Genomic DNA, 27360 nt, shown 5'->3' on the forward strand with positions numbered 1-27360 from the left:
GGATAGGTGGGTAGAGTGTTAGGGCCAGGGACAGCTAGCAAAGGAGGGGATGCACCCTGGGCTTTCCCATCCGTGGCTTAAAAAATTTTTTTTAACATTTATGTATTTATGAGAGACAGAGCATGAGCAGGGGAGGAACAGAGAGAGAGAGGAAGACACGGAATCCGAACCAGCCTCCAGGCTCTGACCGTCTACACAGAGTCTAACGTAGGGCTTGAACTCACAAACCATGAGATCATGACCAGAGCTGAAGTTGGATGCTTAAGTGACTGAGCCACCTGGGTGCCCTTCATCCCTGGCTTTTTTTAATTCAAGCTCTACCATTTGTCAGCTCTCTGACCTTGGGCAAGTTTCTTCCCCTCTTGGAGGCCCAGCAAGTGGGGATAGGAAATAATTCCTATGTTTAGTACTATGCCTGGCACATAGTCCATAACAGGACATACCATATAGTAGGTAGCTGATTTTATTTTGAAGACCAAACCCTCAGGACCTGCATAAGGGGGACTACTCTAGAATATCGTTTTTGTGCCAGGTAGGCACTGGGTTAGGTGTTTGGCACACATTATCACATGTCCTCTTCAGGGTGACCCCAGGCAGCTAGTATGACCACCATCACCATTTCATAGGTAAAACAGTGGAAGGATATTTGGTACTTTGCTTGGGCTAACATAGCCCATAAGTAGTAGAGTCAGGATTTGATCACTGGGCTTCCTAACCTTGGAATCCAGCCCTTTTCAGTCCTCCAAGGAATCCAAGGTGGATGGGGGTTGGGGAGATCCAAGGGCTTTGGGTGGCTGAGTAGCTTTGTCGACCATTGTCCTTTACCCATTTTGTGGCACCTCTGTGTTACCCCTTACCTCTCTCCTCAGGTTACATGGTCTCTGCCATTGTTTTACTTCTCATGATGGTGATTGTCTTCTTCACGACCTTCAACTCCTGGTGGCTGAGCTATTGGTTGCAGCAGGGCTCAGGGGTAAGTGTCATGGTGGGAGTGGGGTGTGTTTCTTGGGCTGGTATGGAGTGGGGCACCACTCCTTGGGCCCCACAAAGGTCAGAGCATGGGTTAGGGGACTCCATGGCAAGCCCAGAGTCTGCCATTGCCAAGCTGACGAATGAAAGAGCTCTGGAGAGGACCCCTGAGAGCCAGATCATGGGGTTTCTGGGTTTCTCCCAGCTCTGGTCCCCTGTGTTCACAGAATGAATGGTCACCAGTACAGTCTCGTCAGGACAAAACCAAGAAGTTTCTGTCCCTAGACAGGTCCTCAAGAATGCTTTACATTCCATGTAGTGATCTTTCATTTGGTAGCCCTTTTGCCTTCTCATTTTGCTTTATTTAAAATGTGCCTCTGCATTCCTTGTTGGGGACTGGGAGGACACATCAAAGAGAAACACAGCTAAAGTTAGTGAAAGCCGGGAAAACACACTTACTCGGTCACTATTGAGGGCAGAGGAAAGAGCTGAGCACCATTCCTTTGTGTACAGGTGATTTGGGTCTTTTAAGGGGAGAATCAATGTAGGGGCTCAGTAGAGGTGGAGGAGTAAAATTTACCCAAGGCTGGTGAGTGTGAATGTGATGAGGTCAGCTGTGTCTTCTAGCTGTCAGTTAATCAAAATCAGGACTCTAATCTCCCACAGAGACTGGTAGACAGAGGCCCTATCTTTCCTGGTGATTGCATTTTAAAGGCATGGTTCCCAGGTCCTTGGAAGAGATCCTCTGAGTTGTAAGAGTTAACATGTTTAGAGCTGTAAATGCTTTTTAGCAAGTTCACTAAGAAAGAGAGGTAGGGGCATGTGGTCAGGTGTTGGCTAGAACAAATTGTAACTTTTCCTGTGGTTGAGGTTTCTCAGGCAGGCATTTTGATGGGGGGCAGGGGCTGAGGTCCTTCTGGGAACATGCCTTAAGCCGCTAGAAGCCATGCTAAAGTTTGGTCAAGTCTCTTAGTGCAGGGGTTTGGATGGAATTGTTCTATGTTGGGAGACCTGCAGTTCTCAGCCATTATGTGCCTGCTTAATTCATTAATCCTCCCAACCACATCCAGAGGAAGGTTCTGTCTACCTTGTACAGAAGATAATGTGCTTAGTGAGGAAAGAGAAGCTGCCCTGGGATGAGAAGTCCCCTGCTGGGACTTGAACTTGGTTCTCTGATTCCAAGCCATCTTCACCCAAAGGTGTACTTGCTTAACTTTTTAAAAATATTTTTTGAGGGATGCCTGGGTGCCTCAGTCAGTTAAGTGTCTGACTTTGGCTCAGGTCATGATCTTACAGTTCGTGGGTTCAGGCCTCACGTCGGGCTCTGTGCTGACAGCCAGCTCAGAACCTGGGGCCTGTCTTCGGATTCTGTGTCACCCTATCTCTCTGACCCTCCCTGGCTCAGGCTGTCTCTCTCTCTCTCTTTCAAAATAAAATAAAAATATTAAAAAAAATTTTTTTGAAATGTTTATTTTTTGAGAGGGAGATTATTTATATTTGAGTGTGAGTGATGGAAGGGCGGGGGAGGGGGAGGAAGAGCAGATCAGAAGTGGGCTCTGCATTGACAAGCTGACAGCACTGAGCCAATGTGGGGCTCAAACTCATGAGCCAGGAGATCATGACCTGAGCTGAAATCAAGAGTCTGCTGCTCAACTGACTGAACCACCTAGGTGCCCCTACTTGGTTAACTTTTGAGCCATGTGTCAGACAGGGTTTGGTCAGGAAAACAGAGCTTCCAAAGATTTAATCTAGGAGTTAGAAGCCACACAATTATTGGAGGGTTCCAGTGACCTCAGCAATGGGTGGCACTAAAATGGCTGATTCTCAAAAGGATGCCTACAAGCCACCGACCAAACTCCATGTCCCACGCACATGCCCACAATTGCCACCAGTGTGTGGTGATGACTTCCTCTCTTTCAGCATTGAGATTTCCTGTGACTGCCACTCTTGGTAAAATCTAACCTGAGACCATGCTGGCAGGAGTCTGGGAAACTGAGTTCCCAAGGTCTCCCTTGCATTGCAGCAGAGAAAGTAGAAGGCACCAGGGATGATGCTAGGTGATTTATTTTGAGAGAGGCAGAAATAGAGAACCCCAAGCAGGCTCCACACTGTCAGATGCAGAGCCTGATATGGGGCTCAAACTCACCAGCCAGGAGATCATGACCCAAACTGAAATCAAGAGTCTGATGCTTAACTGACTGAGCCATCAGGCGCCCCAGTGTAGCACAAATTTCTAACACCATAGAGTGAACTTATCAAGCCTTATTTATCCTAACAGAAGAAAAGAGGCCTCAGTAGAAACCAGGCAGCCCTGGGGACACCTGATTCAGGTAGTCTGCCTCCTCAAAGATAGAAAACTCACCTATTTTGCTTTATTCCCACACAATGCTTTTGATATCTATTGTGCAGGGTTTTCCTGAAAGCAACCAATTCTGTAATGCTCCAGACAACATCTGTGTGTCCTATGATTCAAGTCAGTCTGAGACCACCTGGGGTTAGTACAGACTCCCCAGTTTAAGGGCTCAGTCCCATAATCCTGTCTCTGCTTCAGAGGCCAATCAAGAGTCTGGACCTCCTATATATCTGACAGACCAGCTATCAAGTGGAGGTTCCTATGACCTTCTTTTTGTATTTGATCATCTGCTGGAATGGCTCACAGAACCCAGGGAATACTTTTACCCGTGTATTGTAAGGGACATAATAAAGGATACAGATGATCAGCCGGGTGAGATCTAGAAAGGCTCCAGGTGCAGGGGCTTCTGTCTCTGTGGAATTCAGGTGCACAGCCTTCCTGGCATGTAGATGTGCTCACCAACCTGAAAGCTCTCTGAACCCTGTACTTTAGGGATTTTTATGGTGGCTTCATCATATACGCATGATCGATTATTTTTTTAATTAAAACATTTTAAAATGTTTATTTGTTTTTGAGACAGAGGGCGACAGAGTGTGAACAAGGGAGGAGCAGAGAGAGAGAGATACAGAATCTGAAACAGATTCTAGGCTCTGAGCTGTCAGCACAGAACCTGATGCAGGGATCAAAGCTACGAACCGTGAGGTCATGACCTGAGGCAAAGTCAGACGCTCAACCGACTCAGCCACCCAGGCACCCCTAGGCATAGTCAATTATTAAGTGAACCTCCAGCTCTTCTCCCCAGTCAGAGGATGGGGGGTGGGGTTGGAAGTCCCAAGCTTCTAGTAATGGTTTGGTTTTTCTGGTGACCAGTTCTCCATCCTGAAGCTATCTAGCACCCTCCTCACACCAGCCATCTCACTAGCTACAAAAAGACACTCTAATTGCTCCAGAGACTTCAAGAGTCTTAGAAGTGTTTATGTTAGGAACCAGAGGAAAAGTCCAAATATTAGAACAAAAGATGCACCCAGCACACCCCTATCACTTAGGGTATTACAGGGATTTTAGGAGCTCTGTGCCAGGAACTGGGCACAATATCAACTATATGTCTTATTAAACTACACTCTGTTCTCTCTTGAAGACCAATAGCAGCCAAGAGAGCAATGGAACTATGGCAGACCCAGGCAACATACTGGACAACCCTCAGCTGCCAATTTACCAACTGGTGTACGGCCTCAGTGTGCTGTTGCTAATCTTATTGAGCATCTGCTCCTCAGGGGTCTATGCCAAGCTCACGAGGAAAGCATCCACCGCCCTGCACAGCAAACTCCTTAGCAAGGTATGGGCCTGGGTATCCGCTGCAGCCACAGGCTGAGCTCTAGTCTTGCCTGCTTTTCTTTCTTTCTTTTTTTTTCTGGTTTATAATACTTTATTGTCAGATTGGTTTCCATTGAACACCCAGTGCTTCTCCCTACATGTGCCCCCCTCCATGACCATCACCCCCTTCCCTCCCCCCACTTCAGCCCTCGGTTCATTTTCAGTATTCAATGGTCTTTCATGATTTATGTCCCTTTCTCTTCTCAACTCTCTTTCTTTCTTCCCCTCCCTATGGTCCTCTGTTAGATCTATGAGTGCAAACATATCGTATCTATCCTTCTCTGTCTGACTTATTTTGCTTAGCATGACACCCTCGAGGTCCATCCACTTTGTTACAAATGGCCATATCTCATTATTTCTCATTGCCATATAGTACTCCATTGTATATATATACCACATCTTGATCCATTCATCAGGTGATGGACATTTACGCTCTTTCCATGATTTGGCTATTGTTGACAGTGCTGCTATGAACATTGGGGTACATGTGCTCCTATGCATCAGCACTTCCATATCCCTTGGGTAAATCCCTAGCAGTGGGTCATAGGGGAGTTCCATTGATAGTTTTTTGAGGAACCTCCATACTGTTTTCCAGAGTGGCTGCACCAGTTTACATTCCCACCAACAGTGTAGGAGGGTGCTTGTTTCTCCACATCCTTGGCAGCATCTATAGTCTCTTGATTTGTTCATTTTAGCCACTCTGACCAGTGTGAGGTGGTATCTCAGTGTGGTTTTGATTTGTATTTCCCTGATGTTGAGTGACACTGAGCATCATTTCATGTGCCTGTTGGCCATCTGGATGTCCTCTTTGGAGAAGTATCTGTTCAGGTCTTCTGGCCATTTCTTCACTGGATTATTCGTTTTTCAGGTGTGGAGTTTAGTGAGTTCCTTGTAGATTTTAGATACTAGCCCTTTAACTGATATACCATTTGCCATTATCTTTTCCCATTCTGTCCATTGCCTATTAGTTTTTTTGATTATTTCCTTTGCAGTGCAGAAGCTTTTTATCTTGATGAGGTCCCAATAGTTCTTTTTTGTTCTTGATTCCCTTGCCTTGGGGATGTGTTGAGTAGGAAATTGCTGCTATTGAGGTCAAGGAGGCTGTTTCCTGTTTTCTCCTCTAGGGTTTTGATGGTTTTCTGTCTCACATTCAGGTCCTTCATCCATTTTGAGTTTATTTTTGTGAATGGTGTAAGAAAGTGATCTAATTTCATTCTTCTACATGTTGCTGTCCAGCTCTCCCAACACCACCTGTTGAATAGGCTGTCTTTTTTCCATTGGATATTCTTTCCTGTTTTGTCAAAGATTAATTGGTCATACACTGTGGGTCCAGTTCTGGGCTCTCTATTCTATTCCACTGGTGCATGTGTCTGTTTTTGTGCCATCTTTCTTTTTTTAGTCACTAGACTTCATTTTTTGGAACAGCTTTTGGTTTAAAAAAAATGAAGTGGAAAGTACAGAGTTCTCATATGCTCCTTACTAATCCCCCAGTCTCTCCTGTTATTAACATCTTGCATTAGTGTGGGATATTTGTTGCAGTTGATGAGCCAGTACCAATACATCACCATCATCACCATCATCATCATCACCATCATCATCATCATCATCTAAAGTTCATGGTTTATCTAAAGTCTCCTTTGTGCTGTATATCCTATGGACTTGGACAAATATATACTGATGTGTCTGACATGAAGCATCGTCAGAAGAGTTTCACTGCTGTAAAAATCCTCTGTGCTCCACCAATCATCCCTCCTTTCCCTCCAAATCCTGACAACTACTGATCTTTTTTGTTGTCTCCACAGTTTTTCCCTTTGCAGAATATAGCTGCAAGTGCATGCTGGGCCACCGAGCAGGTGGGAGCAAGCTACAGAATGAGCTGGGTGCCTGAAGGCTATCCCTTGCTGTTGGCAGTGTGATTCTAAAAGCACAGTGTCCCTTGCTGGAGGGTCAATGGGCACACCAATGCTGGCCTCTGTTGGCTGAACACTGTCACATATAGAGTTGCTTATAATTGTCCCAAGTTCCTTTTCAAGTGGTACTATTATCCTCATTTTACATACGAGAGGTCTGACATCCTTGTCATCCTTGTGTGTTATAATGAGAATGTGTTATGGTTAAAATATCAAACTGCCTCTTGGAAATATCGTTGCTCTCCCCTTCACCAGATGTTACTGTGTGCAGGTTCTATGGTGGGCACTGGGCGTACAATGGTAATGAACAATGCAGGTATGGTTTGGACCATCATGGCCTTGTAGTCTACTCAGGGAGACTGATGAGAAAATAGGCTATTGTAACACAGTGTTCAAAATTACCCACTGGGTGGGCTCCATGGGGTCCTAAGAACCTAACCCCAGTATGTAGGTGGTGGAGGGAAAGATGGAGTCCCAGAAGCCTTCTAGGAGGAAGGGACCTCTCTGCTGTGACCTGAAGGGGGAGTCACATTTAGCCAGTTTAAATTAGGAGGTGAAGAGAAGCAGAGCATTTCTGGGATACTTTATGGTGCAAATAATTATTGTTTTTTAATAATCAAAATGCACTTTCCTCTCCTTCCACCCTCCTTTTATTCTTTCCTTTTCTTTTGGCCTTAATAGATAGGATTAACTTCTATTTATGTCTTGTTCTTGTGTTACAGCTTGAGAAATACATGGGGAAATGAAAGTGGTCAGTTGGTCAGTAGCCCAGTGCCACAAACCTTTAAGAGATGCCTTTTGTAAAGATAGTGGCTGTGCTGGGGCAGGGTGGTTGGGGAGCCTTTGGAGGCCTGTTCATGGTTTTGCCATTAACTACTTGGGTGACCTTGAGAAAAATTGATGAGCAGTCTTCTCTGGGCTTTAGTTTCCTCATCCATAAAATGAGGACATGAACTAGATGATTTTGTTGGAGCCTGTCCGGTATGAAATGTTCTTTGATCTCCAAAGGGCCTCATGTCCACTGCTTTTAGAGACCAAGCTAGGAAAGACACCATCTTCAAGAAGGGGCAGTCATGCTTAAATTCTACCAAGACACCAAGTTATATGCAATCGCATTTGCGTTGCTGCTACTAATCATTGGTGATTCTGAGTGAAAACAATTCCATTTGTAGAAAATAATAAGCACTGGTATTAATGGAATGTTAATAAGGAGGCAGGAACTGTTCTGAAACTTTCAGTGTGTTGCCTCTCCCTCCCTCCTTCCTTCTTTCCTTGCTTCCTTCCTTCTTTCTTCAATAACGTTTATTGATATATAATTCATGTAATCATAAAACACCAAAAATTTATAATCATTTAAGTTGCACATCTCAGAGGTTTTTAGTCTATTTGCAGAGTTGTGCAATCTTCACCACAACTCAGTGAAGTGTCATTATCATCCCCACTTTACAAATGAGGACATTCAGACTCAGAGGGATTGTTCAGAGTCACTCAGCAGTAAGTGGAGAAGTTTGCTAACACTGGAACCCAGGCACATTGACTGTGAATCTCCTGCTTTTAACCATTGCTCTAAACTGCCTCTGTTGCACATGCTTTAGGCCTCATCCTGTACCTCCTCAGAGCTGAGGGTAACTGACGTCTTCATCGAGTCCCAGAACTATCTCTCAATCTGGGTTGCTTTTGTCCCTACAGGTTTTACGCTGCCCCATGAGCTTCTTTGACACAACCCCAGTAGGCAGACTCCTGACCTGCTTTGCGGGGGACCTGGATCAGCTGGACCAGTTGTTGCCAATTGTTATTGAAGAATTCCTGATCCTCTTTTTGCTGGTGGTCTCCATCTTGTTGGTTGTCAGTGTGCTGTCTCCATATATCCTGCTGATAGGAATCATATTAGTCACTATTTGCCTTGTTTATTATCTGTAAGTGGGTTCTTTGTGAGCGGGGTTTGTGACTTGGGATACCAGGCTGGAATCTATGTAGAACTGGGTGGTCCTTGAGGTGGAGGACCCAGGTCACTGACTCTCATTGTTGATGCAGGAAGTTTAAGATGGCCATCTACATGTTCAAGAGACTAGAGAGCTACAGCCTCTCCCCTCTGCTCTCCCACATCCTCACCGCTCTGCAGGGCCTGAGCTCCATCCATGTCTACGGAAAAACTGAAGATTTCATCAGCAAGTGAGTCCTGTGTTGTCATCTAAGCATGATGGGGCAGTGGGGACTGTGGGAAGCAGAAAGGTGGGGAACAGAGCATCTGGAAGTAGTGTTTGCTTCGCATTATTTTATTCCATTTATTTCTCTGAGCTTCCCGGACCCCATCTATAAGATGATGTGTATAGGAATAATAAATATAAGTGATGTGGAAAATGTTTGTAAACCTTAAAGACCCGTGGATATCACATACACATATTAACATAATTAGTAGTAGGAAGTATTCCTGGGACAGCACTTCTTGCATTGTTTTTTTTTTCTTTCACTTCCAAATAGGTATCGGATTTCAATAAAATACAGGAACAATAGCTTTCTAACAGAATTTCCTTCACTATTCATATCTATACATTTGTGTTCTAAATGTTTATTGATACCAGTGAAAACATCCTATGATTGATGCTGAGGCTTAATTGTATCGTATGAACTTATCCATTTGTAAAGATCAGTCACACATGGTCTGCACTGAACCATAAGAGGCTCATGGTCAGGGGAAGACAGGAGACACAAACACACATTTTTGTAATAATACAGGATTAAAAATGACTAACAACATAGAAGAAAAGCAGATAAAAGGCCAAAGTTTCAGGGGAAACTTTAAAAAAAAAAGGGGGGGATATATCTGGGTGGCGGAGTTGGTTAAGCTTCTGACTCTTGATCTCAACTCAGGTCATGATCTCATGGTTCATAGGATTGAGCCCTGCATCAGGCTCTGCAAGGACAGTGCAGAGCCTGCTTGGGATTCTCTCTCTCCCTCTCTCTCTCAAAATAAATAAATAAATAAATAAACTAAGAAAAAAATTTCAGGGTAGAAAGAGGCGGCATCTGAGCCATCTGAGATGGGTTTGAAGCCTGGTGAGACTTGAGTGTGGGTGACAGTATGTGTCTGGTTAACTGGAATACTGAATGAACCATGGCACCTATCCTCCCATTTGGACTGGAGAGCACTCAAGGACTGTGCAGGGGCTGGGACTGTGGGCATCTTAAAGTGATATATTCATTCACCTACTGGGTGCGTAGAGTCATAAGGAAGATGATAGTGAATAAGACAGACACAGTCCCCACTCCAAGGTGCATAGATACTGGGAAGGGGTTGCTTCCCTTCACTCATGTGTAGATCCTGACATTTGTTCACTCCCATTGGCCCAGGTAGGGAACTTCCCCTAACTGACAATGAACCAATCATCAAGGCCCAGGAAAGAGCCTGTGCTGATAGGCATAAGTCAGTCAGAGCTTGCCCCTAGATCTGGGCTCAGGTCAACTCCATGGCTGAGAAAGGGGCAGGGAAGAGGCCCCCAAAGATAAGTCAGGTTCCTTGGGTGGGACTCAGGAGCTGGATGCTGGAAGTAGCAACCAGTGTCCACCCCCAGGAAACTCTGGGTTAGACAAACACACATGGTTTCAGGTTGTCCTTTCTTTCTCAGGTTTAAGAGGCTGAGTGATATGCATAATAACTACATGCTGATGTTCCTGTCTTCCTCAAGATGGGTAGCACTGAGGCTGGAGATGATGACCAACCTGCTGACCTTGACCGTGGCCTTGTTCGTGGCTTTTGGCATTTCCTCTGTCCCCTATTCCTATAAAGCCATGGCTATCAGCCTCATCCTGCAGGTGAGGGAGGGACTCTCAGACAGCAGGGGTTTGGCCTGTGGCCTGTGGGCAGAATCAGGGGAGGTCATGGGGTTTTGGCCATTTGTGGCCTTATGAGTTGTGTGCTTGGCTTTCTGAATCTGCTGCTTTCTTGTTTTCCTGTCACCTCTGAACTGGGAAGTCTATATTTAAATATGTTTAATGGAATCTTAGAGTCTTGGGATTGAATGGAGCCCACAGGCAGTTCAGTCTAACCCCCTTTTTGTGCACATGGGGACATTGAAGCCCAGAAAGGGAAAGATTTGTCTGGATAGATAGAGCATTAAAAATAGAGCCAGAATGGGATACCTAGGTGGCTCAGGCAGTTGAACATCTGACTTTGGCTCAGGTCATGATCTCATGGTTCATGTGTTCAAGCTCCACATCAGCTCTGTGCTGACAGCTCAGAGCCTGGAGCCTGCTTAAGATTCTGTGTCTCCTTCTCTCTCTCTCTCTGTCCACCCACTGCTTGTGCTCTGTCTCTGTTTCTGTCTCTCTCTCAAAAATAAATAAACATTAAAAAAAAAAGAAGTATAACCAGGGTAAGAACAAAGACACCTTATTTGCTGTCTGGTATCTTTTCAGTTTACTATCATTCCTTGACTCAGCTGTCAGGCTTCCTTGAGTTATCCAAGGAGGCATCCAGTCCCTTCCCTAAAACAGGTCTTCTCAGACTTTAAGTACATGAAACATGAAGTAGAGCACTTGGCCCTAGCCTTGCAGGCATATTCAGCCTTGGCAATTGTGCAAGTGACGATGCTCCAGAACACAACCTTGGGGACTCAGAGACAGGTCCTGAGTGGGTGGGGTCTCAGAATCTAATTTTAAAAGCAGGTTCTCTAGGGGATTCTGATGTAGCAGCCTGAACAGCTCCTGGACAGAGTTCCTCCACGCCTAGTACACTGGGGCATGAGAAGGTCTAGCTGGCCAAGTTCATGTCTGTAGGGTCAGGCCTTTGAAAGGGCTAGCCACAAGGGCTGTGTGGCCGGAGGCTGGCTCTGCAGCCACCTGGGGGAACCCCAGTTCCACAGTTCCAACTCCCTGAGAGGGTACTAATTAACTACCTTTTTGGTGCTCATGTGGCTTTCTTTCTAACTGGCTTTGGATCTCATGTGCCCCGATGTTGAGGTATCTTTTGGGTATGCCAAGGGGCCTCCATCTTGCTCCTTGTTGAGCTCCTGCAGCAGGTATATATCTGCATAAACGTGGAGTCCTGTACATGCACAGCCATGCCTGTGTGTGCGGAACCTTCCGCAAGCATCCAGACCATGCAGATGGCTGTGCCGTGCTTACACTCACAGACAGCTGACCAGTGCAGCAATATGAAATGTACTGGATGCTTGCACTGAGCTGGCACTTTGCTAGGTGCTTGTGCTTTCTCGCATTGAATTCTTACCACATTCCATGAGCTAGAGTGAAGTGGTTAAGATCGTGTGGTTTGGAATGTGGGTTTGGGCTAGGCTCTGCCCATTATTAGCTGTGTGACTTTGGGGAACCCTCTTACCCTCCTTGTGCCTGTAATTCCTCATTTTGTAAAAAGGAGATAATACGAGTTCCAGAATTACAGATTTGTGAGGCATACGTATAAACATGAGGATTATGCATGTTAAACACCTATTGTAGTGCTTGGCCAGAATGCTCAGTAAATGTTAGCTAATATTGCTCCTCACTTACAGATAGGAGGCCAGAGCTTCAGAGTTCAGTAACTTGCTCTCAGTCCCACAGCTGGTGAGAGACCGGTTTGTCCCTAGTGGGTCACATTCATCTTATGTCTCTCCCTCTCTCTGACAAACACAGCACATGCATGCATGCAGGCAGGCAGGTAGGTGTGCGTGCACACACACATACCAGTGCAGAGTTGCCCCCAAACCTTCCAAAAGCCTGGGGAGAGGCACCACACTGGTGTCTTAGGGGACTTGGAGTCACTAAGACCAGATATCTCTCCTGGTTTCCATAAGACATGGGCCAGGGGGGCAAAGTTTGGGGCAATATTGCCATGTGCTGGCCAAGGCAAGGGGCGGGAGCTCATCTCTCCCAGGGTGCACTGTGCACATGAGGCACCTCTTGAAGGTCTCCCCAGCTTGTTCCATCACAGAAAACTAGTGAGGAGTTTTTCTGGAGGGCTGACTGCTTCAAAACAGCCCTGGATTTATTTTTTTCTTCTCGGTGTCTGCTGCCCTGTTTAAGTGTCTGGTCTCTATCCTGGGGTAGTAACCTCAAAGCCTCCTCCCCCCTCCCCAGAAGCCCTTCCTGTCCACCTTCTACCTTCTCACCAGTGACCTGCAGTTACAGTTTTCCTGAGGTCACCGCCTTGTTTAGAGCTCTCAGAGATTCCCTGTCTCCTTATGCCAAACCTAAGCTGTGGACTGTGCCCTCGTGCCCCTCAAATCTGGCCTCATGACCCCAGTCAGTGTACATCTCTCTCTGGTCACACTGTTGACTTGCTGACCTCTGCATGCACTCTCAATGAAATTATGTTCCATTTTTGGGCTGCAAGAATCACACACCATGTTGCTTTGCAACATTAAGAACTGTAAATAATTGAGATGTTCCTGGCCTCCAGCCAGCAAGCCCCAGAACCAGTTCAAAATGCCCTTGGCATTTGGAGACTCATTATGTGATGTGTCCAGAAGGCTGGGGTAGGCTTTTCTTTGTTAAAATTAGTGACCTAGCATGAACCCATGAGCATTCTACCTTTTTGCCCTGGCACCCACAGCCTGGCTGCATCCTCAGGATTGCCTATTCAAGGTCACAAAATGGCTACTGCAGCCCTGAGCAACATCCTCACATAATAACCACCAAAAGTTAGAGAGGAGAGAACATTTTTTGGTGCCCTGTTTTAAGAACAAAGACCAGCTACCCAGAATACTCCCATCTGACTCCTCCTCCTGCTTCATTGGCCGGAATTGTAACATGGCTCACACCTAAACCCATCATTAACCAAGTCACCCTGGAGCACCAGGCTGCCAGATAGCGGAGCATAATGGAGGCTGTGCTAGCAAGGAAGAAAGAGGGGACCAGCTACTGACGAGGCAACCAGCCATGTCTGATACACTGCCTGGAGGAAAGGCAGTCTCCCTGGGCTCCTTTCCCACTCTCAGTGTCCTTTCATTATGGCATCCACCTTCTCTGACTTCTAAAGGGCTTTCCTTCCCCCACCCATACTCTCTGCTCCAGTCATAGCCCAATGGCATTCAAGGCCCTGAATATATCCTGCTACTTAACTACTTTCAGGACTTTGTCCCCTCTCTATGGAATGCCCTTCTCCACCCATTTTTAATCTGCTAAATCCCACCTCTTCTTAGAATGGAACTCCTGTGGCAATTGCTGCAGGAGGCCTTCCCTGTGGCCCTTTTCTGGGAGTGGAGGGGGACCTTGTCTGGGGACCCTAAGGGCTCCCAGTGCCTCTGACGGTGAAGCACATCTGTCTGTTCTGGCATTCTCTATGGACCCATCTGTCTCCACACCTGACTAGGAACTCCTTGAGGGCAGGGCCTGGGTCTGTTGCACTTTGGGGTAGAGATCCTGGCTTGGCACATAGCATAGAGCCCTCAGGGAGCATGCTGAATGAATGTATAATGAACTTGTTGTCCAGCACCCTCTGTGTGGTCTGTTTGCCCACATCTTGGACCAGGGAGATGGGAGGTGGGAATATTGGGGTCCCCATCTCATCGCTGCTTCCAGATTCCAGGTGATTCTATGTATGTCACTTCCTCTTTTGAGCCTTAGTTGCCTTCATCTGTGTTGCCTACAATTCCTTAAGAGTCCCCGAGACTCCTCTTACCCTGGGTTTCCCTAAAGGCAAGGCCAGAAACAAGGACTTGGGTGTAGGCAGATTATTTGGGAGGTTCTCTAAAGAAGCAGGAGAGTGAGGCAGGGAAGGAGGAACTCCATTATGGGCAAGTGGCATTGAGATTGCTGTTCTTGGTCACCAGCACTCGACTCTACAGGCGCCTCCTGAGAAGCACACAGGATGCTACCTGGATTGTCCCCTGCAGGCTGAGAGACTGGCTCCTTTCCCCATTAGTTGAGAGTTTGCCCACAGGGCTTTCACTCCCCTGTGCTTTGGCGCTGCAACTGTGCAAGGACAGAGGGGTCTCCTGTGGTGCGAGTGAAGGTTTTGAGCAGAAAGCAGAAATGCACACAGAGGGTATTTGAGGCGGGATGGTGTCAGTGGTGTCTCGCGAGAACTGCCCGCCATCATGCAGCTAACCTCAGAATCGGGCTCGAGGGTGGGGGAGGGGGCACCAAAGGGTCTCTGCTCCATTGTTGTAAGGAAATTGTCTTGGTTTGAGAAGTCACTCAGGGGGGAATGGTGATGAGTAGGTTTTTAGGGGCTTTGAAATCCTAAGCACAACCCCGTGAGCTTCTTGACCTGATGCTTCTCCTTCACTCCAGCTGTCAGCCAACCTCCAGGCCACTGCCCGGATTGGTTCAGAGACGGAGGCGTACTTCACGGCCGCAGAGAGGATGCTGCAGTACATTAAGGTGGGTCGCGGGTCTGGGTTCAATGTGGGGAGCTCTGGAAGTTTGCACACCCGTGTCTGGGGCTCAGCTTCCATGACCTCTGCAAGCTCCAGCACCCCAGGGGTCCGGAGACGTTTTCAAGGGGCAATTGTGGCTCCTGGCCCTTCCTCCCCACCTTCCCTGGACCTGTGGGTGTCATTTCTTAGAAACTCTTCCATATCCTATGGCCCATTTTCATCGCATCTCCCATAGCTTTCCTGGATGTAGAAAGAATAATCTCTTTTTAGATGTGAGAGTTTTGCACAAGTATAAAAACAATAATAATGTCAATAATAATTGGAATTATTATTGTTATTGCTTCTATTTGTGTTAGAGTAGTTAAGAACATAGATTTTAGAGCCAGATCACCTGGGTTCAAGTCCAAGCTTTGCCACTTGAGTCAGCTGTGTAAACTGGGGACAGATCACAGTATCAACTTCATTGGGTTATTACAAAGATTAAATAACACAGTATGGAAAGCATTTAGCACAGTGCCTAGCCCACAGTAAAGGCTCAATATTTTTATATATAGATTATCTCATAGAATTACAAAACAATTTTATAAAGTTGATTGAATTATCATCGCCATTTCCTGGAAGAGGAAACTGAGGCTTGACCAGGCTGAGTATCTTGCTTAAGATTGCACAGCCAGGGGCTGTCAGAGCCTTTAAAACCAGTTCTCTGGCCCCTGTTAATAGGAGCAGAATTTGTGAATCGTAGAACTTTGATTTAACATGAAAGGATGCTATTGTACATCGCACCTGTGGTGAAGAGCTGTGCCTTGCAGTCAGGTGACTGTGCTTCTTTTCCATCATTCGGGCCTCAGGACATAGCCAGCTGTGTTTGACTCAGTTGTGGGCTTAGAGTCAGGCAGCCCTGGTCTGAGTCCTCATCAGCTCTGTAATCTTAAATAAGACATTTAACCTGCTTGAGCCTGTATTTCTTGCGTGGGAAATGCATCTAAAATTACCTACCTCGTCAGCGAGGATAGAGGCAGCATATGTCCACGCAAGGCTGGTGAACTATAAAACATGCCCCCCACAGGTGTCGGTTAACTCTGCTGCCCTGATTGTCACCGTTCTGGATTCTATTTCTTTAGAGCCTCGCACAATAAATTAGAAGAAGTTCTCTATGTTAATTACAAGGGGGCTAGCTAAATGATTTCTCACTCTTCGAGGATAAAATTGTGTGCATGTCAGGTGGGTGGAGCAGGATGTTCCTCTTGAGGTACTCCTCTGATCACACAGCCAGTGGCTTGAGCTCAGTGTGAGACAGGCTGGGGTGGGTCACACACCCCACAATTGGAGGACAGCGGCTGAGCAGGAGATGGGCAGAGATTAATGATAACTATTGATTTCTTTTTTCAAAAATGAGATGTGTGTCCCTGAGGCTCCTTTACACATAGAAGGTATGAGCTGTCCTCCTGGGTGGCCACAGCATGGAGAAATCACATTCCAGGATTATCACATGAAATACAGAGACAACACACCCATTGTCCTTAATGGCATCAACCTGACAATTCATGGCCACGAAGTAGTGGGCATCGTGGGAAGGACAGGCTCTGGTAAGTGAAGTCTCCTGGGGTACCCCCTGTCCTCAACTTTGTCCTGTGGGTGTTGGGCCCGTTTCAAGGCATGTGTTTACTCAGTGACCCCACAGATATTTTTGGGTCCTTGCTTTATACCATGCACTGGTGAACTAAACCCAAAGTCTTGCTATCATGGGATTCCACTGGAAAAGATAGGCGTTAAGTCATCAAATAAGTAAATAAATAAGGTAATTGCAGATTGTGGTGATGTCATGGAGAAAGTAAAAGGATGCTGTTAACAGTGTAATGGGGGTTGGGCCCTGGTGAGCTCTAGTGAGCTCTGGTGGCCGGGGCTCCAAGGTCAGCATTTGAGCTGAGCCTGGAAGGAGGAACAGGGTGCAGAGGAGGAGTGCTTCAAGTAAGGGGCAACACTGGGCTCTGGGAGGGTGAAGAACAGGGCCAGGAGTAAAGTCTGGGTCCTGCTTCTCCTTCCTTCTCACCATTCCTAGACTTCTCTTATCAGCCTCCTTCTTTGCCCTCTCCTTTCTGACTTCTTTCCCTCCCTTCCTCTCCTATTACTTTTGGGAGATCTGGTCCAAGTGTAGCTCCCTTCTGTTTTTGCATTGTTCAGAGAGACTGCTCAGACTTGATTCTTATCCCATCCTTGTATGCCTAGGAGCTGCCTCCTCCAGGTAGCCCTCCAGAAGACAAGAGCCTTCATGGGTCTCCACCTCTTCAGGCCCCTGCAGGCCTTGCACTCCTGCTAGGTGAAGAGCTTCAACCTAAAATCTTTAGTGGGTCCTTTCCTTCCTACTTCTTGCCTGCAACTGGCCTGAGAGAGCTGCAGCCTGACATAGAGGAGCTGCTGTGGGTCTGGGATGTGATGGAGGAGGATGGGAAGGGCGGAGTGTTGCACTGCAGAGCACTGTTCTCTCTCAAGGAAGCAGCCACACTCAGCTCCAGCTGCTTGTTAGGTAGGAGGATGTGGGACCAGTGTTGCCAGTTCTAGATTTCAAGAAGAGCATGCAATTTGAATTTTTTACATAGGATCTTTGGATTTTTTAAATGCTAGCAAAAAATTTAAAAAATAACGGTAGCACTGTGTGTGTGAAACAGAATGTATAAATGGCTGTATTGAACCCAGGGGCTCCAGTTCTGCCTCCGATCCTGGCTGTAAGAACACTGCTCATAGTTTGGGGCACTCCTTGGAGCAGAGACTCCACTCCTCTTCTGCTCTCTCAGGGCTCAGGATAACAAAGGGCTCAGGACCACGGAGGGGAGCAGGTCTGCTGCGAACTCCAGGTGTGGCCTGTGCTGCCTCTAGTGCAGATCAGGAAACCGAGGCCATGCTTATTTCTCGCCCAACAGGGAAATCCTCCTTGGGAGTGGCTCTCTTCCGCCTGGTGGAGCCTGCAGCAGGTCGGATTCTCATCGATGGTGTGGACATCAGCACGATTGGCCTAGAGGACCTGCGGTCCAGGTTCTCGGTTATCCCTCAAGATCCTGTCCTGCTTTCAGGAACCATCAGGTGAAGCAGAATATGGGGTCCTGGGAGGGGTGGCAGGACCAGGATGCCAGGACTGAGCTGTCTTTCATTAGCTGGTGTCCAATGCCCCAACTTTGGGGCCTCTGATCTCTCCTTGGCAAGCTGGGCCACTCACGGAGACTCACTGAAGTGTCCCTGAAGATTGAATGAAGCCCTGATATACACAAGAGCACTTTGTAAACTGCAATGTGGTAAAAAATATCAAGGCATAATTTTTATTTCTTTAAAACATGACAGATCATGAAAGGAATTACATACAGTGTATAAATACTTTATTCTGTATTCTGAGGAGTAGTATTAAAGTTTAAAGTAATCTGTTTAGATTTGCACTTTTGAAACATGCTTCTAACAAGTGATATGAAGGATGGCTTAGAGGGAGGTGAAGCTGGAGACTAGGAGCGCCCCCCCCGCCCCAAAACATGATGGGATTGGTCAGATTTCAGTTCACCATTAAGCATTTGCATTATTGTTACCACTATATTCTTTTATGTTTAGATGTGGTTTATTGTCTTCTCTCCACCCACTGGATAAACTTGAAGGGGGCATTTTAGGCAACATTTCTTCACAGGATTCATATTCCAGGCAAAGGAGAAGTGAGAAATAATCCAGGAAGTTCAGTCAGCAAAGCAAATGGAAATGGATCTTTCAGCCTCTTCACCTTTTATTTTCTCAGATGTCAACTCTGGGACTAAACTTTATCCAGATTCATATTCCTACTTAACAGTGCACGTTACCTATGTGGGAATATCAAGGCATGGAAATTGAGGAAGTCTAATGCATTGAAAATTAAGCTAGATCCTTTATGTTTCGGGGATATTTAAGGGGCATTATCAGAGCCAAGAGGATAAATTGACCCCTAGAGCTCTGCTCAATCAATTATTCATTTACTCATTATTCCTTCCTGCCTCCCTTCCCCTCCTTGCTTCCTTCTTCCCTCTTGCCTCTTTTCTTCTCTCCCTCCCTTTCATTTCTTTCTTCTCTCCCTTCCTCCTCTTCTTCCTTCTTTCCTTCCTTCCTTCCTCCCACTCCTTCCTTTCTCCCTCTTCTTCTTTCCTCCCTCTTTCTCCTTCCTTCTCTTCCTCCCTTTCTTTCCTCCCTTCCTTTTTTCCTTCCTTCCTCCCTCCCCCCTCCCTTCTTTCATTCATTTAATTTGCCTTTTCTATGTCCAGACATTGTACTAGGACCTGAGGATAGTCTGATGAATGATCACTGCTCATGCTTCCCGAGAGGAATTCAGAGTGTAGTAATGGGGAGGGGTGCAGAGACATAAGAACCAACAGATTATAATACAAGGGGGATTTGCCAGCTCAGAGATATGAACAAAGTACAAAAGGACCCCAGAAATAGGTCAAATAGCTCTACTTGGGTGAATCCAGAAAGGCTTGATGGAAGAAGAAACATTTGAGCAGAGTCTTGAAGGATAAGTAGGAGCTTGCTTGGGAGAAAAAGGGGAGAAAGACTTTCTAAGGGGAGTGCAGAGTATGTGCACAAACAGGGAACTTTACAATGGCTGTGTTAGGGGAATGAGATAATATGTTGTGATAGATCTCCATGTGAAGCTAGAACCTGGACAAATCTATTGTGCCTTGGTATAGGAGTAGTAAAGATATGAATTAACTGTTTTTGAGCTAGCCCATGCTTTAAAGTTCTGTCTCATTTAGCCGTCACCACAACTCTATGAGGTAGGCACTACAGTTATCCCTCCTTTATAGGGGAAGACACTGAACTTAGAGAGGAAAAGTGACTTGTCAATACAAGCAAATGGCAAAGATGAGCTTTAATCCCGGGTCGTTTCACCCCTTACCCAGCGCTTGCAGCAGGGAGAAGTGTGGACTAGAATAGAGAAGACCTGGGTTCTCTACCCATTACAGTCTCGTCTATCTCTGAGTGTCTCTGATTCTAACCTCTCTATCAGACTGACTTGTGGTGTGATCTTGAACAAGCATTTAATACTGATAAGCCATAATTTTCCCATCAATGAAAGGGGTATATGCATCCTTTGAGGTGAAAGTGTGTCAATGAAGCCGTCTATGAAAATGTTTTGGAGACTATCAACTCTCATGCAGATAAGACATTCTACCTCCTGCTTCTTTAATACAATCCAGCCTTACACACAAAATGTGCGTGGCTGCCAAAACTGGGGAAAGATGAAACAGAGATTAAGAATAGGGTTTAACTGGGGGCACCAGGCTGGCTCAGTCAGTTAAGTGTCTGACTTCAGCTTAGGTCATGATCTCGCAGTTTGTGAGATTGTGAGTTTGAGCCCTGCGTTGGGCTGACAGTTCAGAGCCTGGATCCTGCTTCAGACCCTGTGTCTCCTCTCTCTTTTCCCCTTTCTTGTTTGTGCTCTGTCTGTCTGTCTGTCTCTCTCTCTCTCTCTCTCTCAAAAATAAATAAAACACTAAAAATATTTTAGAGAAAAAGAATAGAGTTTAATTGGGACTGCATGGTAGCATAACAGAGGAGAATTGATAATGTTGCCTATGCCAAATGGAAGCGCAAACTTTAATGGGTGTAAAGTCCAGATAGATCCCAACCTGATGTTGCTTGGATGATCAATTAGGATTTTTTTTCACCACAAAAGACAGAAAAAGCAACCCCACCACAGTGAGATACCACTTCAGTCATACTGGGATGGCTATAGTGAAAAAAAGAAAAAAGAAAAAGGAACATAACAAGTGTTGGTGAAGATGTTGAGAAATTGGAACTCTCGTTCTCTGCTGGTGGGAATATAAAATGATACAGCCTCTGTGGAAAACAATTTGGTAGTTCCTCAAAAGTTAAATGTAGAATTACCCTATGATACAGCAATTCTTCTACTAGGTAGATACCAAAAAGAGTTGAAATTAGGACTTGAGAAAATATTTGTGTATCAGTGTTATACAAACTGTCCAATGGTTGCATGTGGTTATGGATGCTTGTCTTCTTATGTGGCAGATTCAACCTAGACCCCTTTGACTGTTATACAGATGAGCAGATCTGGGATGTCTTGGAGAGGACATTCCTGAGTGTGACAGTAAGTAGCTCCAAGACCTGATTCTTAGTCTTAGCCTGCCACTTCAACAGTGGTGCATGTTGGTCCTTTGGGGCTCAGCTTGCATAATATGTTAGATGCTGCCATTTTGGGGCATAGGTAAAATAATCTCATGGCGATGAGATGATTTTTGATTCCTAAATAAAGTCGGATGGCACTCAGATACCAACAGTAAGCCAGGCACATTCGAGGCTCAGGGGACACAGCAAAGGCAAAGTAGGTAAGGTTTGCACTCCTGGTGCTTACATTCAATGGGAGATAAACACAACAAATAAATGGACACATGAGATACTTTCAAGAAGTGGTCATTGCTGTAAAGGTAGTAATGAGAACAACAGTTACTTCAGTCAGGGAGCAGCTCTTCTATGTGGAATGCCCAAGCAAGGCCTCTTTAGAGATGGGGCATCTGAGCTGAGATAAAATATTGAGGGGGCAGTAGGGTGCAGATCTTCGAGAGAACATTCCAGCACAGGAACTAACATACACAAAGACCCTGAGTTGGGAGTGTGAGGGGCACAGGTAAGGAAGAGAAACATCAGTGCCTGGAGTATAGAGAGGTGAGGAGTATTACAAAGTGTGACAGGGGAGGCCTGCTGGGGTCAGGTTAGGTCTTACCCACAGTGGCCTACATGCCCACATGCCTATGTAGTCTACATCTCATTTTCTCTGATATTGCAGATCTCAAAGTTACCCCAAGGGCTGCAAGCAGAAGTTGTAGAAAGTGGCAAAAACTTCTCTGTGGGGGAGAGGCAGCTGCTCTGCATTGCAAGAGCACTTCTTCGCAAGTCCAAGGTGAGACCACGGAATGGCTATGGGAAGTCAGAGATGGCGCCCAGTGAATCACACTGGCTGTTTCTCCCTCCATCTCCACGGGACAGTGGGTGCTGTCCTTTCCACAAATACCCACAGGGCTTCCTCATGTCACTGATTGCCATTCTGCCCATATCTGTGGTATGGGAGAGGAGGGTGGGGGGCACTCAGGCTGGGCTCTCTCAAACCCTGATACCCTGCAGCTAAGCTGAATGATCCACTGTTAGAACTAAATCGTGATGCATTTCTCTTGCAAAAAGTTAAAGTTCAGAAGCTTATTAATTTAACAGTTGCCTATCATATATTCTTTTTAAAACCCAGATGTAAGACATTCTCTTGTCTTTTTTTTTTTTTTGAGAGAAAGAGAGAGAGAGAGAGAGAGAGAGAGAGAGAGAGAGAGAAGTCGAGCTCACCTGAAGTGGAGCTCACGCTCACCCCAAAATGGGGCTTGAACTCGCCCAATGCAGGACTTGAACTCATGAACTGTGAGATCATGAACTTAGCCAAAGTCATATGCTTAACCGACAGAGCCACCCAGGGACTCTCCCTTGCCTTTATTAGAGTTGGAAATCAGATGATAGCTGTTCCAGGACTAATAAATTAATTTGTTTCATATATAGAATTTAGTAATTCATCACTTACATACAACACTCAATACTCACCACAACAAGTGACAAGTGCCCTCCTTAATACCCATCACCCATTTAACCCATCCCCCTGCCCACCTCCCCTCCAACAACCCTCAAGTTTGTTCTCTATAGTTAAGAGTCTGTTTTCTGGTTTGTCGCTTTCTTTTTTCCCCTGAGGTTCATCTGTTTTTTTTCCTTAAATTCCATATATGACTTTGTCTTTCTTTAATTGATTTATTTCATTTAGCACAATATTCTTTAGCTCCAGCTTTGTCACTGTAAATGGGAAGATTTCATTCTTTCTTATGGCTGAGTAATATTCCATTATATGTAATATAATATAATATAATATAATTGGTACTCCTGTATGCTTTGGCTAAATGCCTAGTAGTGCAATTGCTGGATCATAGGGTAGTTCTATTTTTAGCTTTTTGAGGAAACTACCTATGCTAGTCGGGAGCAAATTTTCTCAAATGAGACCACACACAGGTACTCATATGTACACATATACCCAAAGGATACAAAAATACAGAGTTTAAGGCGTACTTGTACCCCATGTTTATAGCAGCTTTATCTACAATACCCAAGCTATGAAAAGAGCTCAGATATCCATCAACTGATGAATGGATGAAGATTTGGTATATACATATACAATGGAATATTACTTAGCTATCAAAAGAATAAAATCTTGCCATTTGCATTGATGTAAATGGAGCTAGAGTGTATTAGGCTAAATAAAGTAAGTCAGTCAGAGAAACACAAATACCACGTGACTTCACTCATGTAAAATGTAAGAAACAAAACAGATGAACATATGGGAAGGGGCGGGGGAAAGAGAGAGGGAAACAAACAGTAAGAGACTCTTAATGATGGAGAACAAACTGAGGGCTGATGGAGGGATGTGGTGGGGGATGGGCTAGATGGGGGATAAGGTATTAAGGAGGGCACTTGTGATGAGCCCTGAGTGTTGTATGAACTTAATGAATCACTGAATTCTACTCCTGAAGCCAATATTAGAGTGTATGTTTACTAACTAGAATTTAAATAAAAATTTTTTTAAAATAGTTTATTGTCAAATTGGTTTCCATACAACACCCAGTGCTCTTCCCCACAAGTACCCTCCTCCATCACCTCCACCTCTTTTCCCCCTCCCCCTCTGCCTTCAACCCTCAGTCTGTTTTCAGTATTCAATAGTCTCTCATGTTTTGCGTCCCTCTCTCTCCCCAACTCTCTTTCCCTCTTCCCCTCCCCCTGGTCCTCCATTAGGTTTCTCCTGTTCTCCTGTTAGACCTATGAGTGCAAACATAGGGTATCTGTCCTTCTCTGCCTGACTTACTTCGCTTAGCATGACACCCTCAAGGTCCATCCACTTTCCTACAAATGGCCAGATTTCATTCTTTCTCATTGCCATGTAGTACTCCATTGTATATATATATACCACATCTTCTTGATCCACTCATCAGGTGATGGACATTTAGGCTCTTTCTATGTTTTGGCTATTGTTGACTGTGCTGCTATGAACATTGGGATACATGTGCTCCTATGCATCAGCACTTCTGTATCCTTTGGGTAAATTCCTAGCAGTGCTTAAATAAAAACTTTTAAGAAATACAGGCTTCCAGTGGGGTTGGAAGTTGAAGAGATGGTTTCACAGGAAGGAGAACTATCCCCCTCTTTCTAGCCGAGATGAAATACAGGATTTGCAATATGCATGTAACACTTTCTTAGCCACTCAGTTCCTAATTTTACAGTTACCAGGCCACTGGTGCCAAAGTTTCTTTCTCTACATTGTTTCTCAAATTTGAGTCATCACTTTATGACTTTTGTCATAACCACATTCAATCTCTCCTTTGACTTACTTTGATGCCCTCTTTTTAAAAACAACCTTATGCCATTTGTAGGAAAGTGGATGGACGTTGAGGGTGTCATGCTAAGTGAAGTAAGCCAGGCGGAGAAGGACAGATACCATTTGTTTGCACTCATAGGTCTAACAGCAGAACAGGAGAAACCTAATGGAGAACCAGGGGGAGGGGAGGAGGGAGAGAGTTGGGGAGAGAGAGGGATGCAAAACTTGAGAGACTATTGAATGCTGAAAATGAACTGAGGGGGGAAGGGGGAGGGGGGAAAAGAGGTGGTGGTGATGGAGGAGGGCACTTGTGGGGAAGAGCACTGGGTGTTGTATGGAAACCAATTTGACAATAAAATATTATGGAAAAAAAAGAAAAAATAAAATAAAAACAACCTTATTCTAAGGGCTCCTGGGTGGCTCAGTCAGTTGTGTCCCAACTCTTGATTTCAGCTCAGGCCATGATCTGAGAGTTGTGAGACTGAGCCCTGTGTCCAGCTCTGTGCTGCATGAGGGTCTGCTTAGGATATTCTCTCTCTCTCTCTCTCTCTCTCTCTCTCTATCTCTCCCTCTCCCCCTCTCTCTCTCTTTTTCTGTCTCCCTCCCTCTCTCTTTCTCTCCCCCACTTGCATGCATTTTCTTTCTCTCTATATAAAAAAAACAAAAACAAACAGCAGCCTCATTCTAAACAGTTACATTTGTGAAATCATATTTCTGTGCTAGTTATATTTTTTGAGCATATGGTTAATAAAATAAAAATGTTAAAGAGAACGTTTATTCATATACTAGCCACACCATCTCATGTGCCTGCCATCCAAGGGTGTTGTGTACGCCTTGCTTTGGGAAATGTTGATCTATGTTAATTCAGGCAAATGGGAAGGCAGTTCATAAAATAAGAAGTTGTGACTGGGACATTTTCATTTTTGAGAACTTAATTCTCTGGTTACCAAAAAACAAAAAGCTCTTGGTCAAGACCTAATATTTTCTTTAACCTAATGGACAACTAGAGGTCAAAGTAGGTTTTAAACTCAGTCCAAATCTCTCATCTTCCAGCTAAGGGACTCAGTGGATTAGTGGTAGACCCAGGTCTAGACCTAGGGCTCAGGGCCAGAGGAAGCTGCCTTCACCCCTGTTTCGTGTCCACCAGATCATCCTTATCGATGAAGCCACAGCCTCCATTGACGTGGAGACCGATACCCTGATCCAGCACACAATCCGTGAAGCCTTCCAGAGCTGCACAGTGCTGGTCATTGCACACCGCATCACCACTGTGCTCAGCTGTGACCGCATCCTGGTCATGAGCAACGGGAAGGTGAGAGCTGAGTCCCTGGGGCAGTGGGAGGATGGGTGCTCAGCCCAGGAGCCCAAAGAGGCCTTTGGATCCTTGAAGGCCGAGCTCAGCAGTGTCCCTCCCCTCCTCTCCTTTCTCACTCTCCCAGGTCGTAGAGTTCGACAAGCCTGAGGTCCTGCAGCAGAAGCCTGAGTCTGTGTTTGCTTCCCTGTTGGCAACAGCCAATTCTTCAGTGAGCTGAAGGGGACTGGTGACTGCGTGGAGGCTGACGGCACGGCCAAGTGCAGCTGTGAGGCCTGAAATCTATGACCTTCTTGTGTAGGGATGGCTAGTTCTCCTGAAAGCAGGACTGAAATGTGCTCCGGGGGTCCTGGCAATGGGACGGAAAAGAAGATGGAGGGGAGTAGAACCTGGACAGGCTGCTCTGTGGCTCCCCAGACCTGAGAACCAGTGTGCGCCGTTTGAGACCATGCAGACAAATCATCATGCGCCCCCTTTTAACTGATATGTTGAGTAATTTCATAATAACGTAAAAGCTTATCATGGTTTCTGGATCTGTGTGAAAAGTGTTCCAAATGCTGTGTTGATTTTATAAAAAACCAAACGAAAAGATTACGTTGTCTCTGCTGCTTTTTTGTTAGCTAGGATTCCATTCAGCTGCAGGGAAGAGGAGCCTCTTTCAGACTGACTTCTGGAAAAGGGACTTCATTGGTTAATGTAATAGAAAGGTCCAGAGAAAGTTCTAGGCTGGGAGCCAGTACCTAAAAGACACCTGCCCTATGAACCCTGCCTCTCTTCTCTTGGTTCTGCTCCCCTTTTATGGCTTCACTCTTTGGCCTTCTCTTTCCTCATGGTGGTAGCAGGGCGGCCAGCAGCTCTAGGCTCACGTCCTGCCAGCTTAGCGCCCTGGGTCTTCTTGCCCAAGATGATTCCAGGAAACGTTCCATGGCGAAATTTCATTGGGCTGACTTGGGCCATGTGCTCATCCCTGAACCTGTCACATGCTAGGCTCTTAGGTACAGTGACCGACCAGGCCCAGTCACCTGCCCACACCTGGACCTGGGGATGGGGTCAGCTGCCCTGAATCAAATGGACTGAGAATGGAAGGTGTTATTTCTCCAAAATAAATTTGGGGTGTTCTTACTACACGAAGGAAAAATAGATATGGAAGCTGGGCAGGCCCGAAATAGTAGTTTTCTACCAGGTTTATTGACTGATTAGAGCATAAATGAGTGAAAAAAGGTTAGTTTATACCATGTGCCAACTGGAAATAAGATTACTTGTCTCCCCATTCCTCTAGTAGCAAAGATAATTATTTTCAACTTAACCTCTAAGAGGAACTCATTGTTGGGAACAAAAAAATGTTTCAAAGTATTTTCTTTTTGTTTTCAGATTATAGTGATTTTGCCATAAGAAAAATTGACTCGGTTGGGGCACCTGGGTGGCTCAGTTGGCCAAGCCTCCGACTTTAGCCCAGGTCCTGATCTTGCAGTTCATGGGTTCAAGTTCCATGTTGGGCTCTGTGCTGACTGCTCAGAGCCTGGAGCCTGCTTTGGATTCTGGGTCTCCCTCTCTCTCTGCCCCTCTGCTGGTCACATTCTGTCTCTTTCTCAAAAATAAATAAACATTTAAAAAAATTGACTCAGTAAACAAATGCTTCTCGCACTGGGATAGGTTCTGTCCCTTTCCACATGGAATTTGGAATGTTATGAGAGTGAATAGTAAACAGATGG

The 27360-nt window shown here is 45.6% G+C and overlaps 1 protein-coding gene across 3 annotated transcripts in view; it reads left to right on the forward strand.

Annotated features, from left to right (window-relative positions):
• Positions 1-26239, forward strand: part of ABCC11 (ATP binding cassette subfamily C member 11) — a 61844-nt gene extending 35605 nt beyond the window's left edge. For 2 of the 3 annotated variants that reach the window (XM_029925263.1, XM_029925262.1), the window contains exons 18-29: positions 870-973; positions 4461-4658; positions 8296-8522; positions 8641-8778; positions 10233-10419; positions 14836-14925; positions 16318-16507; positions 17840-17999; positions 20955-21033; positions 21730-21843; positions 25484-25648; positions 25776-26239. In XM_029925263.1, coding sequence (XP_029781123.1) covers positions 870-973; positions 4461-4658; positions 8296-8522; positions 8641-8778; positions 10233-10419; positions 14836-14925; positions 16318-16507; positions 17840-17999; positions 20955-21033; positions 21730-21843; positions 25484-25648; positions 25776-25868 — 1745 coding nt within the window. In that variant the 3' untranslated portion in view covers positions 25869-26239. The remainder of the gene's footprint in view (positions 1-869; positions 974-4460; positions 4659-8295; positions 8523-8640; positions 8779-10232; positions 10420-14835; positions 14926-16317; positions 16508-17839; positions 18000-20954; positions 21034-21729; positions 21844-25483; positions 25649-25775) is intronic. The other variant, XM_029925264.1, reaches the window with a different exon arrangement.
• Positions 26240-27360: the final 1121 nt, after the last annotated feature.

Source organism: Suricata suricatta, chromosome 16 (genome assembly GCF_006229205.1).
Source record: "Suricata suricatta isolate VVHF042 chromosome 16, meerkat_22Aug2017_6uvM2_HiC, whole genome shotgun sequence".
Classification (NCBI taxonomy): Eukaryota; Metazoa; Chordata; class Mammalia; order Carnivora; family Herpestidae; genus Suricata; species Suricata suricatta.